Genomic DNA, 18,621 nt, shown 5'->3' with positions numbered 1-18,621 from the left:
TATTCATACAACTTAATTTTTGATGTCAAATGTGAAAATTGTTTTCACCCGAACATATTTCTTTTTTATGCTAATATTGTGATTTATTCTGTACGTGTTATATGAATAAGGGTGATAGACTAGCAAAATATACATGTTAGAGACATCCTGCCATCCACATTTTCCATAAATTTTCCAAAATTTGAATAATTCAATTTTCCTCTTAACGATTATTTTAGGATTATTATTATTATATTGAAAAGAGCTGTCAGAAAAGTACTTATCCATACATTATCCTATGTAGCTAGTAGGTCTAAAGGTTTAATTAAGCCTATAAATCAAGACCAGAACTTTCTATTATTTTGAGCACCATTATTGTATTATTTGCAATAGAAATAGTGCATATTTGTAGTCAATTTTATACAAAACTCAGGGAGCTAATCCTGGCTGTGATGGTTATTCTATATGTAGGCTGGTTAGGCTCTATGTAGGCTCTAAAGAGCTGCATCCATGAATTATGCTAATTCATCGCATGATCCATAGTGGTCAGTGACTTTCCTGTAAACTGTAATGCTCGTATAATGTATGTGCTATTCATCAGTGGCTTTAAAATAAGGGAATTTTTTTAAAAGAATTACTGAATTTCATGAGCATTTGAAGATTCATAATTGTGTCCAGTAAAATAGCAATGATCATAATGAATATTTCGTGCAAATGCTATGATCTTTTAAACAACATAAAGGAGAAAATATACAGTCATAAACCCACCTCTAAAAGCTGTCTTTTGAGATCTGCCACATCACATTTTCAGCATTAAGTAAAGAATAACACATAATGTGATAGGTAAAATCAATACCGTTTGTGGTTCACCTTGTCAAATGCCAGTGATGTTTAAATGGACTCTAGACGAGTAGACATCAAATGATGTTTCTAAATGATGTAGCTTCAAAATGAAATCCCAAAGGTCAAAAGTGTGTATTTTGTCAAATGGTAGGTCCAGATGGACTTCATTTAAACTGTCTCAAGTGATCCAAAACCTTAAGTGGAAAGAGATACGATTGTTTTACCCCAGGTTGTGTGTTAAGTGAGGAGACGATTGTGTGGGTGATCGTATACTTTTTACTAACAGACATGTGTATATTAAGCACAGAATGTTGTGTGCAAAAACAGTACGTAAGAATCAAAGAAAAACACATCAGAGACTTTTAGGATAAAACCTTGTGTGGTGAGCTTGAAGTTGTAGTGATCTTTATGTCTGTTGGTGTAGGGTGAAACAGCGAGTGAAACTTGAGTGTGGGATGTTCAAGCATCATATCAATATGACTTAAGAAAACTGTTGGCAATTTTGATTTGTTGAAATCATGAGGCATTACTGAAATTCCTTAGTTGCCATTTCCATTCCTTGAATAAAGATGGATTAAACAAAAACTGCTTGATTTCACAATAGCATGGCTGTAAATTAATTGTATTCACATCTCTTTTGTTGCCTAATGTTTTGCTCATGAAAGATTTTAAGTAAAGGGTTTAATGAATGTAGTTTTGATTTAAAAAAAAAACCATAAAGAATTATGAAAAATTACAGAGAATAAGTTCTAGTATTCAAGTATAAAATGTACCATTGTCAGCAAGTTCACATTGGTTCCAAGAAGGACAGGCATATAAATATATAAACTGTTATGAAACTAGGAGAAATCAAAATGTACAATGTGGTCCCTTCTATAATGTTGCTGAAGATCTAGCTCAGATAAGGCTCATGCATATGGTCATTTTCACGATAAAGGGTGTAACTTTGGATTTTTAACATTTTGATCCGTAGTTTTCTAATAAAGCCACAGAATTCCATGATTTTTGGCCACATAAGTCATCTAGTTAGCAGCTACCTTGGGTAGCATAATCATCTTCGGGAGTTACTGCGTTCAGTTTTAGCAGGCTTAAATGTACCTAATATTGCCATTTTGAAAAACTGTAAAAAACAGTAACATTTTTGTAAAACCCTGTGTTTTCTTCAGTTAGTTCATGGATAATTTTTCTTATCCTGAAAGTACGGTCATATGTTCAGTAAACACTGCCACATTAGATTTAATTGTGAACAGCCCTGTATTTTTGAGAACCGGACTTGATATTTGTCGCTTTCGAGGCTTCATTTTCCGTTAACAATTGTTAACAAACTTTGTGGGTATAGCTTTGGTTCATAATTCTTGGTTATTTCTTCACTTCTTCTTGATTCATAACAGTTGATATCTTAACTTGAAATGGGTAACAAAAATTAGTTGATTTGCAAGCTTTTAAAATTTTTATAAAATCTTGACTTCAAAGAGCCGATTTTCCGTTAACTTTTTTGAAGCCTCAGAAACAAACTGTTCAGCAAGCTTGGGCAAATATAAATAAAAGAGCTCATCCAATCTATTTATCAAAATGTAGCAAAGTAGATCCTCAAGTCACTTGTTTTTAAATCATGGAGATATATATCACCGTTTGAAAATGGGACCCAATACAAACTTTCCGTTAACAATTGAAGCCTCCGAAACAAATGAAGCCTCCGAAACAACAGTAAACTTAATTATCATCTATGCATATCTAAATTGGTATGTTCCATATTGATATCTGCATTGTAATTGTTGCATGATATGTGCAGAATGTCATAAATTTAAAAAAAAATTGATATTATGGTTAATGCTTGAAAAATATACTGATATCCAAGAAAGCCCGTTTCGGAGGCTTCACATGCAAATAACACCATACTTAACAAATTGGTGAAAAAATTATCATGTTATAAATCTGCAATATCTGCCGCATAGAATCATTGATTCAATACACACAAGAAAATAACAGCTTAGATGATCCCAACAGTGTTGTTTTCAAAAAAACTACTTCTGCCATGTTTAACCATTGTAAACATGAAGCCTCCAAACAAAAAAATGACTTGCTGTGATAATTTAATTTTGTCACAACTGAAATTCAATACTTAGAAGCAAAGCATGAAAATTGGTAATTGTGATATTTTTTACCTATTTTTTCATGTCAACTTGTAGTAGTTAGCCAAATATTTTACTTTTATGATCACCTGTGTTGTTAACTGAAGCCTCCGAAACACAAATCGCTTGAATTGCCAATTCTAAAAATAACTCAAATTTCTGTGAAACTTGGCTGGGAGGTTCCTTTCATCAAGTAGTATTTGTACATGAAGTTAGACATTTAAATTATTTTAGGAACCCAATTAAAACTTAAAAAATATGTTTAAGGTTGGGAAATTTCCATTGCAAATGACCCTTGATGTTAAAAATTTTCAAAATTGCAATTACAAACATAGCAAAACATGGTATAAAATTTAACTTATATCTGTTGACTTACTTTGGAATGGGATTTCACATGTATTCCAGCTTTCATGTCATAATTTTCTGAGCTTATGTAAAATACATTTTTTCTTAGATTTTAACCAAAATGTTATGGAAATGTCAAATTTTTTATCAGAAATCAAAAGGTTTAAGCCTTGAAACACTATTTTACTGGAATTTAAGTTGCTTCTATGCATGATTACAGTCAACAGAAACATATTTAAGTGGTTTGAAATTTTGACCCTAAAAATCAAAAGTTACACCCTTTACCGTGAAAATGACCATATTCATACTACTAAAGTAGTTAAACAGCATCCCTTGCCTCCCACTCCGTACTGCGTGCATAGTGCAGTGGCATTTCACAACCACTTAATCGTAATGTAAGATTCATGCCATTTCATACAAGTTACTGATTATGTCAGAGATAAACACCAAATTTTGTCAGATCAAATTGACGTAAACATCTCCCGATGCATATCTTGTTTTATTTCAGTTTCATCCTGGGAAATTAAAAAGGGCAATTTGTACCAGGAGTATAAAGTTGCCACTTAAATTTGCTTCCATTAACAAAATCCCTGTAATTTGCATGCAGATTACCTCCCTCAAGTAATTCAACCAATTTCACCTTATCAAATATTGCTCATAATGTGACACACTCCCACAAAACCCGCAATAAGTCGCTAAACATTTTGAGTTTCAAGCTTGTAACGATTACATAATTTCTGTTTAAAAAAATTCAAATTTTTGATTTCCTAATTTCTAGGTATTTGACTGTGTGACTAAAGGCCGCTACAGACTCATGAGTATTCGACATAGAATATTTGATGTAACATGTCTTCATTATTTAATCTATTCCCATTATATTTCAAGTAATGTTCTAATAAATGTTTGATAACATAAAATTGATAATATGTTATATAGAATGTCTGGTGGAAATATATTATTGCTTTTACGTCATCAAACATTAGTTAGAGCTTAAACATAACTGGAAATATGATGGGAATAGATTAAATAAGGAAGACATGTTGCATCAAATATTTTTATCCATTAAAATATCTTAAAAATTGACTTTCAAATTTTTCAAAGTGCTTATTAAAATGAGGATTGTTTATTCAATAATAAACAGTTAAACTATGATAATCCCTGTGAAAACTAATTGGCCCATTTCCCAGAATATCAATAATGGCAAAATATGGCAATAATATAAGATATATCTTGAAAAATATTCATGCTATTTATATAATTTTTATATTTTAAAGCTTGTCATGTAATGGTTTTCATAATAAGTTGATATTAAAATCATGAAATATCAAAAATACAACTTGTGCATAGTTTTGTGAGAGTGAGTCACCTGTGTTATATCATATTGGCCTACCTAAAAATAATTTGGTCATCTCACTAGTGTAGAAATGTGTTTAATGTTGGAATTAATCAGGCACATGTTCTTTTTCCGATGTGTTGAATAGGATGAATATTTAACGATTGATTATTAAGCTTATTAATCACTGCCAATACAAACATGTGTGACCTTTGTATGTGTGTGCTATCTTCGGTAGATAGCACTATACATGTACATTGCTGCAGATTGCATATTGAACTGCTTGTGCTAAAATCTATTTATGGTATATTTTTTAATGTATGAGTTTGTATTGGATTTTAAAGGAAATTCTGGATTTGTTGATAATCATGAAATTTTCCTATAATGAAAAGATGTTCCCAGCAAATTTTGTGAACAAATTTACTGTTAACCTTTGTGTATATTGATATCAGACATGTAGCATTATTACAGTTTACTAATGAATGGATTGTTTTTTTATTACAAATTTGATATATTACACATTCATATTTGTTCTGTAATTAAATTGTATTATAACCAGCCAACTTGAACCAAGTGCAGATGTTTTCATGTACTCTCTGTACATAAATATTGAACTATGATTGAAAAGTATATGCTTTTGAATTTATAAAAGGAAATTGGTGACATTAATATACAAGGATAGTTTGGCAGGCACAATTACATGTGTACCGGATGTTTTCTATTACTAATATTACATTATTCAGTGCAGTGCGGTATCTAAAAATAGCAATAAACATGTATAAAATGATTATTAAACAGTTTAGGCCAGGAAGGTAAACATTTGATTTTAGAAGTTATCATCTGGATCACAGGTTCCTGATTTCTGTTGACAATTTGTACATAAACACCTGTGTATTTTTAATTTTACGAGATAGAACAATTATTTGCCCTTTTGTCTAATGACAGCAATGTTTCTAATAATAATATACATGTAGTAACATAACAAAAACCCTAAGTTACAGTCATTATTGGCCCCCAGACTGTCTATGACATCAATGTCTCTAATATAGTAGCATAACAAAGTCCCTAAGTTACAATCATTACATTAATTACTCCGCTACAAAAAATTAATTTTGATAAATTATCTTTCAATTTTAAATGTCTAGACACAAGAAGGATTTCAAGTTTATTACATTTAAAGCATATAGCATAGAAAAGGCACATGGAATATTGTATGCAAATTTTTATGTGCGAAAATAAATTCAATTGATATTATCATAAGGAGGCTGTGATAGGATTAGTCATTTGAAATTAGCCAATATTTAGATTGCTAGAACTTGTTTTCATTATCTATGACACCATAGTTTATCATCTCAACATAATGAGCGCAGGGTATATTGAAGGCATGAAATAAGACAGCATTTTGTCATTAACCCTTTTCCCAAGCAATGGCACAAAATCTCACACCCTCTGCACCTCCCTGGAATGGGGCGGATATGAGTAACACACAGGGACCTCCTCTGGAACCACTTGTGTGGGTTATAAGGCCAAAAAAAATAAAAGTTAGTCTCAAAGCTCACGAGTGGTTTGCAAACAACTGCGAAATGCAATTTTTTTTTTTATTCCTGACTTGGTATTTTTTTGGTATTTGAGGAAAATTTTTCGCCAAATTTTTCTAGAAATTTTTATTTATTTTTTTAAATTTTAAATTAAAAAAATTCTGCAATTCTTTTTTTGGCCTGAGAAGAAAACAACTCACTTCAGGGTCAAATTTTGTTTCACAGTGCAAGAATTAATCTTGATTCTTGCGGGAATCATTTGATCATCTTCTGTGTAAACTATAAAAGTTTGCGAGAATCAACTTTGATTCACGCAAATCTGTTCACAAGAATCTTTGGGAGAATTGATTCTTCTTCCGGTAAAGTGCTGCTTCATCTGGATGAAGATAATTCGCACTGCGGAAGCGCACATCCGTGGAACAAGTTTGTGACGCAACCATATCTTGGTGCAAATATATTCAGCTGTTTTGATTAACTATATATTACAAATATATACATATATTCTCAGATGCTCGCCGAAATTCTGACCCTGCGCTTCATTCAAGAACTCAAATTAATTATCTAGTTAGACTATTAGCGTGTTTCTATTGAGTCCCCTGCATTTTACCGGTAAAACTGTTCGCCGTCAAATAGCGGCGAAAGGCGGATAACGGTCAGTTTCCATTGCACGTTGTTTACCGGTAAACACTTTCGATGAACAGCGTCAATTGACACACCTTTAAAGTTTGCGGCGAAAGGTCGTGCACTGGGGTCAATCCCGGGTCAATCGCAAAGCATTGTGGATTTTAATATTGTAGTATTTTCTTAATTGTTTGGCTAAAAATGAGGTAGTAAACATGAGAAAAGAAGACTGAAGAATAATGTTTTTTTATTAGCGTTTTCATTCGTTCTCGTACATCAAATTACGCCATTGGGAAATCCACCTAAGTGATATCGACGTGAGTACTCAGTATTGAAAAAAAAAAAAAAAAATAGGTCTTAGAATTTAATCTTTCACAGTTTAATTTCAGTTAATTCTTTTTAGCGAACAGTAATTTAACATCAACAACATAATATTAAATTCATGAAATCTTTCCAATTTTCTGAAGCACACACCGCCGCGGATCCGAGTTGATTTCTATTTTTTTCCGCATGCACAGCTGGATTCATCCGCTGATGTTGTTGTTGTTGTTTTATTTCATGGCTTTTACTAGGATCATAAATCATAACTCATGTTGAATATTTAGCATAATATGTATAATGCAGGGATAATGCATTATGAATATTTACTTTATTTATATAGCAAGTGAGTCAAATATTTGTATGTGATTAGGCCTAAGAATTTTTGCGAACGGAATGGTATAATACATAAACAAGCTAGCTCATTGATGATGCAGAGCCTGTCAATTTCGCGACTCAACTTCCGTTTTCTTCCCTGTATGCGCATTCAATCGAACGGAGTGAGTTTCTATTGACGTTATCGTAAGCGCGTCCGCTATTTTCCTTCCTCAAGAAGGAAAACGTTATCGCAAAAACTCGCCCCTGTTTACCGGTAAATAGCGGGGAAGGTCAGTTTCTATTGAGCAGAAATAATCCCTTTACCGTCTTTTTACCGGTAAACGGTCCCAATAGAAACACGCCTTATACTGCATTATAATTTATCCTGAATTATAAGCTAACAAAAAATTTGTTAAAATGTTTTAATGTGTAATATTGACCAAACCCAAAACGCATTTATAAACGTGTTTTGGTTTTGGTCAAAACATTTTAATAACATGAAGGTCTTGTTATTTTGTTTATTTTGTCAACACTAAAATAAAATAACATTATTTTAGAATGTTTTGCAGCAAGTTTTTACAAATGTTTTTGAATGTTATAAAAACATTTGTATGGGCATTTCAATTTGAGAATATTATTCTTAATTTACATTGATCAATCTTACTCTGAAATTAGTCAATATATTTTAATTTCTTTAACATGTCTAGACGTAAGAACCCCAGGTGCGTAGAAAATGAAACAAGGCATTTGTGAATTTTTTTTAATTTGCACACTTTGAAACCTTATTCACCCTATCACATAAAGTGTTAGCATATATTAAATATTCAACATTTCATGATGCATGGTATGTGTTGTTATCATAACAGTGTATCATCCATGCCTCAGTTATCTGGTAGTAAAGATCTTCTGCTAACTAACTGTATTCATTCCCTAAGGAATCCAGGGTTTCCTTCTTTCTCTCTCTGTAGTTATTATCATTGAACAGAAATTAGGTGCTTAGGCAAAGGGGAAAAATCTGTTAGTACGGTCCCTGCTGACACAGATTTTGCATTATTGGGATTTTTTTAGCTGTATGAAAATTGAAATTAAAAACAGACGTTTTTTTCCCCGAAGTGGGAAAAATGCAAAAAAGTACAGATTTTTCAAGCTTTTGATGATTTGTCAGTGTTGATGATTTGTCAGTGTCATTTTGCCTTTTCCAGAAAAAAAAAAATTCAAGAATTAAAAAAAATATAAAATCCCGACTGACTCTACTTGCCAAGTCTGCCCGCCCGTAGAACAGGGTTTTTTTTTGTTGCCTTTTGAATAAACACTAAAAAAAAGACTTTTTTCTCCCACAGTGTGGCTCCTTGCACTTTTGCAGTTTTATGGTATTTATCTATGAACACATGGAGCAAAGGGTTAGTAAATGGGGTCCTGCATGGGTTGACAGCATTGCTGATGAAAAGGAACTCAATTATTCAAAGATGCTGAACAAATTGCTATGCAGCTTTTTTTTTTGTTCCTTTTATTAAGTAAAGGTAGATTTTTACTGACAATTTGAAAATACATTTGTACAAATAAAACCAATTATTTAATGTAATTATTGAAATTATAGGCGGGGTGTTGCTCAAATATAAAATGGGATATGCATCCTTATCCTTGTTAATAAAACTTAGGGTCGGATTTTGAGCATATATAGTGTCAACATCATTTGGGAGTCCAGTTTGGCTACATCACCATTTAGGAGCCCATTTTTGGCTATATTGACATTTGGGATCTCTGTTCTTGAGCTCAAAAATTGCCATTTAGGGTTAAATTTTCTGGTTACAAAGCATATTTGAGAATTGATGAAGAACACTTTTTAAAATTAATGACAATTTTTAAATCTTCACAAGCTCTTAGTCTGAGACATACCTAGTTAGGAATGATCACAAAATTTCCAAGTAGGATATTCACATGGAAGTTATTTTGTTTAAAAAGGTAATTATTTAACTTAAAAAATGAGGGGTCAACCATGTCTGTAGGTCAAAAATTAGCAAAAGGTAGGGGCAAATGTCTCTTTTCAAATTCTGCATTTTTCTGCTGCCATCATTGACAATGCTTTACAATAACTTACTGTACAGAAAAGCATGTTTGCATTATTTTTCACTACAGCGATCCATTTTACACAAAAGCAATTTTATTTTATGATCAAGGATAAAGTACCAGCACTTTTTTGCCTTCGTCCTCATGTTTCTGGTGTCCAAATTTCATATTTTTGGTATTTCCCAATGGGGATTACACATTTAAGCCATTTACTGTGGTCGCAATCAGGGAAAAGGGCCTCTATTAATAAGCAATATGGACATGACTAACCTAGTGTTAAAATAGTATTTTTCATCATGATTTAAAAAGTGGTATTACGCTATTTAGGATATTAGATGTTAGCAGTTATGCCATTTACAGAGGCAAATTTACTATTACAAATTAGGGATGACTAGCTAATTAATTATGTACAAATTATTTGGAAGTCATTATGCCACTGTTTTTCCATGTCATTATGACCAATTTGGCCAAATTTAAAACTCAATATTCTGTGGGTTTTAAATGTCATAATGAACAATTTGGCCAAATTTAAAACCCAATATTCTGTGAAATAAAAATGTATGCATTGTTTTTGAGCAAAATATTGGCAAAAGTTGGATATTAATGAGCACTTTTAAGTCATATTAGCTCAATAATTACATTGATTATTGAAGAAATTTGTATGCCTATTATCTGTTGAGGACATTTTCTTGGGTTAGACAGATGGTATGGGTGTGATAACCCCAGTTTATTAATATATTGGAAATATTGCTACTTGTGTAGTGGAGTTGGTATGGCATGTGAGCTCAACAAGTGATGATGGTAATATAGTGTAACAGATTAATTACAAAATCTTAATGACTCATCTATTGATTAATTGATGGTTATGGTTTAATAGCTTGGGTTGAATATTATTAGGGCAGTTTATAATGTCCTGTCTGTGCAAAGCTAATATATTGTTGCATATGATGCACAGCAATGATATATTCAAGTAAAATTTGTCAATCTGTTTCATTTTACAATTTTGCATAATATGTAGAGATTTGAGATGTTATGAGTTGAAAGAACTATGATTGTTATGAGCGGTTACAAACTTAATCTTTTAATTAATTTACATACATAATATGAAATTCTTGTAATATTGTCTGGGTAGGGATAATTTCACAATTTGATACAGTCAGTATTATTGCTGCTCACTGTAATTGCTGGCAGACAAATTACATGTAAGAATTGCAAAATGTATAACCCGATTTCAGCTAATTTCCATCAAAGCTAGTCTTTGTCAAAGACGCTACTCTACGGCACCGCGTCCATATTAGCGAGGTTATCTGCGTACAACAACTTACTACACACAGCCAACGTGAGCCACGCATAGATTATGTTCCACGATGTACACGAATTATGTAATTTTTCTATAGTCCCTGTCAAAGACCCTTGTTATCCAAGCGATCATGTAATCCTCACATGATACAAATCCTTGTTATGTTCCATACTGCAGCAAGCATTGATGTTTGGTCATGTTTAAGGACACCAAAATGTTGTTTGTGAAAATTTGTGCTGTGTGCAATGTGTGGTTCTTCTTTCCTCTGTATATTGGTATATTAAGAATTGCAGTTATTAAAGCAAAATTAATTTGATCATGTGCACTAGTTTGTAAGTGTTTCTATGTTCCAGTGTATGATGCATTAAGCCTCTTCCCTTGTTTGGTCCCATTAGTTTCTCTTTGGATAATATAGTTACGGTCTCTATCACAGACTGAATCAAGGCCAAATTTATTTGTGTGTCCATCATTTCCACTGCACAATAGCATTGACAAATGGCAAAATGTTAGGCTTAAATGGATATGTTCATTTACAGCATTCAATCAATGAAGATAGGAATAAAATCACTAGTGTGATTGTGTGGAGATGGGGAAATGTTACTAGAGTGATTACTTACATCACCACGTTTTCCATAGAGACCTTTGAACAGTCCAGTATAAATTATAAAGACTTGCTTATTGAACTGGCTGTGCAATTCAGATTTAATGAAGGGGTGTGCTGAGATTTCAATTCTCAGAAAATTCCAATGTAGTGTCATGAGTGGTTATCAGCAATATCTATCATATATACTTTCATTTAAATCCTATTTGAGAACATACTAATCTTGTACAGGAGATGTATTTGTGCCAGCAACTTTAACATGCTTCAGTGAAATCAGCCGCATTCCTAGTGAACTCGGTATCACAAATGTTAAGAGTTCCATACGCTCTTTGATCACAACATGTGCCCCGGTCGCATGTACATGCACAACACAGCAGTACATGAGAAGCCATGTCTTACATGCAAAAGGTCAAAATGTTGCAGTGTGTACATGCTCGTTATGCACGACACACTGCAAATAACTCTGAGCATTTATGATATTTACTTGCCTCAGCAAGAACATGTGTGCAAGGTGAATGAGTATTCACATTTTATCACGTAATGTTGCTACCTGGCTGAATTTTGACTATTTGTACTTCATATATGCGTAGCTATCAGCTGTTAACCTCATGGGCATTCTGACAGCTAAGGGTGGGGTGGGAGTCCATTTCCCTCTAGGTCTAAGGCGACAATGGAATTCAACTTCAGGGCACACATTTGTTGTGAGCTTTTATCCTATGATATTCCTCAACAAAGATGAAGAGTATGCAATGATTAAAAGCTCAGACTACAAATGCTGTGCACTTTACTACACAGGTTTTGTGGTGGATAAGTAGTTTACTAACAGCTCTTTATAAAGTTTAAAACAGTTTAACCTTTTATATGTTCCACGAGGATCTTAATTGACCAGGTCTTTCTTTTGAGGTTTTTAAATCCATATGGATCTATTCTTGTGTCTTTAATATAGTTTTGGTGATATAAACTTGAAATTTTAATGATGCTGACAGCAGAGTCCCATAAAACATACATGTATGTATATAACTCTCTGGGTGTGAGATGAGACCTTTAAAGCAAAGCTAAAGTTAAGTAGTAAATTTTGCTTTTTGAGAAATTGTATTTCAATGTGTGTACACGTCATTAATGATTTCAATGGTTTTGTTACAGGAACAGCCCAGGCCAGCAGAGTAGGCAGCACAAACCAGGCAGCTACTGTGTTGCCAACATCACCTACATCTGGCTCCAAACAACCCATGCAAGGTATTGGCTTTACCCCAAGTCCAGAAGATGTTGCCGCAGCAGGTGGGGAGAGCACCAGCGCTATCGCCAAAGCTAAATTTGACACCATCAAGACTTGGAGCATATCAACATATAAGTGTACAAGACAGATGGTTCAAGAGAAATTAGGTAAGGGATGGAATAGAACAAAGGAGATGAGATGTCTCTTGGTCTTCGTTGTTTTAGTATAGTGGTTGTGGTTGTAGTATATGGAAGGCATCAATTATTTTCTGAATGATGATAGTATAATTCACATACTACTTTACCTGTTCACAGTCAAAGTAATGCATAACTCCTTAACCATGAATATGTTTTGTATGAATTAGCTTGACTGCTTGTACATAGGGACTCCACTGACTTGAAGCTTATTGCAAGTATCACATTATGGTCATCCTGGATGCTGATGATTATATTACTAGTTATTTTGGAGAAAGACGAGAGTGTCTGTTGCATTTTCAGTTTTACACAAATACATGCATACAAGCTGAGACTAGTAAACCAACTAGTCTCAGATATAAGTACACTTGCATGAAAGTTCATCTGTTTGGTATTTAAACCTACATTTAGGATCTCAACACAAAATTTAGGTGTCCAAAAGGTCACTGATCCCACACTTGGGGATGCCGGTGTCCACATGTAAATTAAAGTTACGACTGAAAATTTGAGGTATGTCTTTTCATAGGTTTAAAAATTTATTATCAATTACATGTACCCTTCAAAAGTTTTGAATATAGAATTGGGAGAGGTTGTGGGCTGTGTATAAGGCAGAATACAAAATGTACTGTACCTAGCAGCTCACCTTGCTTTATGCTATATGCTTGACCAGTACACACACAAGGATACTGGCATATCGCACACTTCAACAACCCACTGCACACATCACTGTACTTGTACTTGACTATTTTGCTGTAGCTTTATGCGTAAATGTCTATTTAAATACTCCAGCGGAATTATTAGTGATGCAAGGAGTCAATCCAAGCACCTATGCCTCAAGTATCTAACATGATATATTCCTCATTCAATATTGATGAACCACTGGCTTCACACTCTTCCTATGCATACAACTGAAGCTTGAATAAAAGTTTCATTTTATGGCTACAAAATTTCACAAAAAGATGTAAAACAAACTAAGCAAAACCTGTAAAGAAACAGCAGAATTAATGTAAATGTAACAGCCAAGATGTATTAAATAAATAAAAATGCCAGAACAGCTGTAATAAATGTTACAAAAAAATGATAAAGCATCTGGACTTGGAAGTGATATTATGGAAAGACCTAAAAATGGTAAACATTTTGAGACTGAAAAATGTAGCAATGTCGACTTGTGTTGTGTGGGTGGGTGTATCAATGAATTGCTGCCATTTTTAAACACCTGCAACATACCTACTCATGTTATATATAGGGATGGGCATGTGCATATATGGAGAGTCTAGGTTACTAGATTAATGGGTTTTCACCCTATAAACAGTACATTTCATCCATTGTCACACAGTATTTAGCAGGTATATAACAAAATAAATATACTTTGCAGAAAAATAAATGTATTTTTGCTGGCCTTTCATTTGATTAAAAAAAACCATGATTGGATTATATAATATTAATATTTAGTTAAAAAAACAAATTAGAAAAAGTATGACAAGAATGTGGGTTAATTTACAAAACTATTTTTAATTCATACACTTACATTTTTATCTTACAAAATACAAAAATGTGATTCTATTTAAAAGTCCATCTTTGTATTTTTGTCTTGTTTGTTACAATGTTAGAAATTAAATGTGGGCTGTACACGACATTGATCGTATGTATTTTGCATTCACACACAAAGGTCTTACATTACATGCCAGTCCTAATATTGATTAACCCCATGGCAATTACTACCTTTCGTACATTGCCCCTGATTGGTTAATTACAAGGTATAATCATCTGAATAACCAAAGAGCTTTTAGATCTCTTACTTCAAACTTGACCCCCTTCAGTTCTACTGACTATTCTCACATTCTGTTATTGGTTCAATACATAATATAGCCCTTCTTGTAACCAATCAAAACAGTTCTTAGATGCCAGTAATTCATGGGTACTACAGGGCTTATATGGTGTCATCTATGTCACTACAACATGAAATTTTTGATAGGTTCCTAACACACCACATTGTCTATATCCCTCCTACAGGTAAAGCATCACGGACTGTAGACCTGCAATTGGAAGCCCAGATAGAAGTTCTTCGTGACACTCAAAGGAAATATGCTAACATCTTGAAACTATCGAGGGCGCTAACTAACCACTTCTATCAAGTTGTACAGACGCAGAGGTCATTAGGTGATGCTTTCTCTGAATTAGCTCAGAAATCACCTGAGTTACAAGTAAGTTGTCCTTGGGCAGTATGAAAGGCATTTTATTCATTTCTGTGAAGATGGTGCCTTGGCTCAGAACTATTATGAATCATAGCTCCTATAAACCTTTTCAGTGGCTGATCAGAAATCTTTGTAAATTAGTACAGAAAATGTTGTGTATGGTAAAAAAAACACCCAGCACAACCAATCACACACTGACGACAGCAGTGTTGCTCTTACTTGATACATTGAGTGTAGTAGGGTCATATTAGGGCTTTTCGTGACCATGGAGAGCAAAGGAAGGGTTGAAAGTGTTACTTTTTCATTTTGGGGTCATCTTCAGCACTTGGAATGGATTCCTGGTCATAAAAATAGTAGAAAATGACACCTCAATCATGTCTCTTGGTTGATATATTCAAAAGTTATGTAATCTTCTGAAATCCAAGATGGCCGCCGGCGGCCATTTTGGATTTTGCCGTTTCCTGGAGTTAGCCCACACTTTTGGGAGGAGCATAGGAGCTCATTTTTTCTAAATACTCTTTAGCACCAGAATCCACCTTCAAACCTTCCTTTGCTCTCCGTGGTCACGAAAAGCCCTAATATGACCCTACTAGTACTGCATCCATTGCATGGTTGAATACGCATTTAAATCACCAGAAATTGATTGGTTAAATGTGTGTGTTGTTATGGTCACGCAGTATCAATGTTTTGCATAAAAATCCTCCCAAAAAAAAGGCTATTTATGGAGTCATTTTTTATGTCAATTTGTACAGACACAAAGATTATTTATGACACACTTGTTTCTTTTGGTTTTTTGTTTGTTTTGTTTTTGTTTTTTGTTTTTTTTTGCATAAAAATAATTCAAATTGAGAGTCGATGATAAGTTCACCTGTATAACTTTGCAATCCAAACAAAATTGGCAGAGTCCCCTATCTCCAATATTCATAGACACTCTGTATATTCATTGGAATAGTATGTAGCTTTGTATGATAAAGTAGGCCTTGCTGTTTGAGGCGAGCCATCGTTTTCGCTCGCCACCGCTCGCCCAAACTTCATTTCTTGTGAGCGATTTTCCACTCACGATAGACACTATATATCGCTCGCTGCAAGTCTCCCAAAATCAGCCATCGAATCAGCCAATTCAGCATTAAATCAATTCTGTGCCCTCTCCAAGTAGAGAAAGTCACAAAGTTTAGTGCTACTTTATTATACATATGTCCAATCAGTGGTATTTGTACAATTTCGACCACTTGGCTTAACCACTCGCTTTTAAAATCTAGACGGCAAGGCCTGATAAAGGAAGTAATCAAGAAAAATATCCAGCTCATAAATGTTTCATCTGTTATATCCATTTTAGGAGGAGTTTAGTTACAATGCTGAGACACAGAGGTCGTTATGTAACAATGGCGAGACCCTTTTAGGAGCGCTACATTTCTTCACCTCCAGTGTTAGTACATTGTGTAATAAAACTATGGAAGATACATTGATGACTATCAAAAATTATGAAATAGCTAGGTAAGTTGTAGACCTCATCAAGGTTATGTTGCCACATTACGTTCTTTCAAAGTACAAGGCGCCTGTTAGGTTGTTTTTGTAGTCTTTAAAAACAGGTTAAAAAAAGAAAGGAAAAAACATGTTACAAATGTTCACCTGTGATTGTAAAATTGTGATTGAAGCTATGATCCAAACACAAAATTTTCATTCCTGCCACTGAATCTTCAGATGGAGCATCATCTTACATAGGTGAAAAGTGAAAAGTTTATAATCAGGTCATGACCTTTTGGACCTTCATAGACTGGTAAACTCCTGGCTTGAACATGTACCATCTTTTTTAAATGGTGGCTTTTTGCATAAATACAGACAGCTTCCTTGGCACTGCTCTCAAACCAGAAAGTCCAGGTCACTAGATATGGATGTGTTTTGAACAGGTGGAACTTGGTCTATGTTCCTGAATTTTTGCATCTACAAAGATCCTTCATTCTTGATGCTCTAAAAAAAGCAGTTTGGACATTTTGCAAAATGATAAAAAGAGATGGATTCCTCATCAGGTCAGAGTCAGAGAGTGTGTAATGGGTGTAAGAATTGAGCTCAAGGTACTTTATTTTTAAAGCAAAATGTAAGGTACCTTAATTTCTCAAAAAGCTTTTAAGGGATCCAAAATGAGCATTTATTGCGTTTCGACAGTATTTGTTGTGGGACATGAGAGCACCTCAGACCTGTCGAATTGCATTCTGAATCTGAAGCATGTCTTTCTGATATCAAATAATTTTCATTTTTAAAAATCACAATATAATACAAATTTTATGACAAATTATAAAAATTTGATATTTTTCAAATTTTGATATATAACAGTCCTCAAGTAAATTATATAAATCTAATGATATATTCTTAAAGTGTATGTAGCAGGAGGAAAAGCCGACGGTCAATTGAAAATTTTGACCTTTCATATTGAAGATATGGATTTTTTCCCAAAAGACCTAATTTTTTTTTTTGTGTTTTGGGAAAAAAAATCCATATCTTCAATACGAAAGGTCAAAATTTTCAATTGATTGTCGGCTTTTCATCCCACCTACATACACTTTAAGTATAAATCAAGTACTGTTAAATATCAAAAATATCAAGTTTGAATGATTTGCCATAAAATGTGTATTAAATTGCGAATTTCAAAAAATCAAAATTATTTGATATCAGAATAACATTCTTCATATTCAGAATGCAATTCGATATGTCTGATGTGCTCTAATGTCCCAAAATAAATACTGTCCAAACGCTCATACCCCAGCCCTTAAACCCATCTTATTGTAAGGAATTAAATGCAAAAGTATTCTTCAATCATAACAAAAAGTTCTTGATATAAATCCCCTTTACTTGACAATTAACATTGTTATCATATATCTCCTTCTTGGATCACAGAGTTGAATATGATGCCTACAGAGCAGACATGGAAAGTTTAGCACTAGGACCTAAAGATGCCACCACACAAGCTAAACTGCATGAATCCAGGGTGAAGTATGAAAAACAGAAAGAGCGCTTTGATAAGCTAAGACAAGACGTAGCGGTCAAACTCAAATTCTTGGAAGAAAATAAGGTGAGATTAATTGACATTATTTTGTCCCTTATTTGTATTCTTTGACTCACCTCAAGCTCGGTAGTGACATGCCAACAAACCGCCCTTGTATGTGTACACTCTGCTTGATTAACTTTATGCACATGATTCAGTACTGCGACCAGTGAAATTACGCACCTATGTCACTATCAATCTTGAGGTGAACCAAAGAATAACTGATTTTGAGAATTACGTTAACATGCCAAAACATAAGCTGAGTTACATAAAGTGTTCTGTTTCAAAAACTTCATTGGCTCCCCATGCAACAGCGCATTTTGCTCAAGATATTGGTTTATGTACATACATACATACAAGTCTGTCAACAATTTAGTAGCTCCTGCTCACATCAGCCAACAATTAACCCACAATGTTCCCAGTCCCACCCACTCACTATGCACTTGCTCCGCCATGCCCACAACTTGCATACTTGTTTGAAGATCAAACTTGGCTATTGGTGATCACCTTTCTGTCTCACAGCTGCATGATATGGAACTCCTTGCTAATCAACATCACAACTGCTTCATCTATTGTCATTT

At 33.8% G+C, this 18,621-nt stretch overlaps 1 protein-coding gene across 2 annotated transcripts in view; it reads left to right on the top strand.

Moving 5' to 3' along the window:
- LOC140161163 (arfaptin-2-like) overlaps positions 1 to 18,621 on the top strand; it is a 56,637-nt gene that overhangs the window by 29,422 nt on the left and 8,594 nt on the right. For both annotated transcript variants that reach the window (XM_072184600.1, XM_072184598.1), the window contains 4 exons: positions 12,539 to 12,778; positions 14,819 to 15,009; positions 16,337 to 16,494; positions 17,893 to 18,067. In XM_072184600.1, the coding sequence (XP_072040701.1) occupies positions 12,539 to 12,778; positions 14,819 to 15,009; positions 16,337 to 16,494; positions 17,893 to 18,067 (764 nt within the window). The remainder of the gene's footprint in view (positions 1 to 12,538; positions 12,779 to 14,818; positions 15,010 to 16,336; positions 16,495 to 17,892; positions 18,068 to 18,621) is intronic.

This window comes from Amphiura filiformis, chromosome 9 (assembly GCF_039555335.1).
Source record: "Amphiura filiformis chromosome 9, Afil_fr2py, whole genome shotgun sequence".
Taxonomy (NCBI): Eukaryota; Metazoa; Echinodermata; class Ophiuroidea; order Amphilepidida; family Amphiuridae; genus Amphiura; species Amphiura filiformis.
The sequence above is the reverse complement of the archived record's forward strand: the minus strand, read 5'-3'. Positions and strand labels throughout refer to the sequence as shown.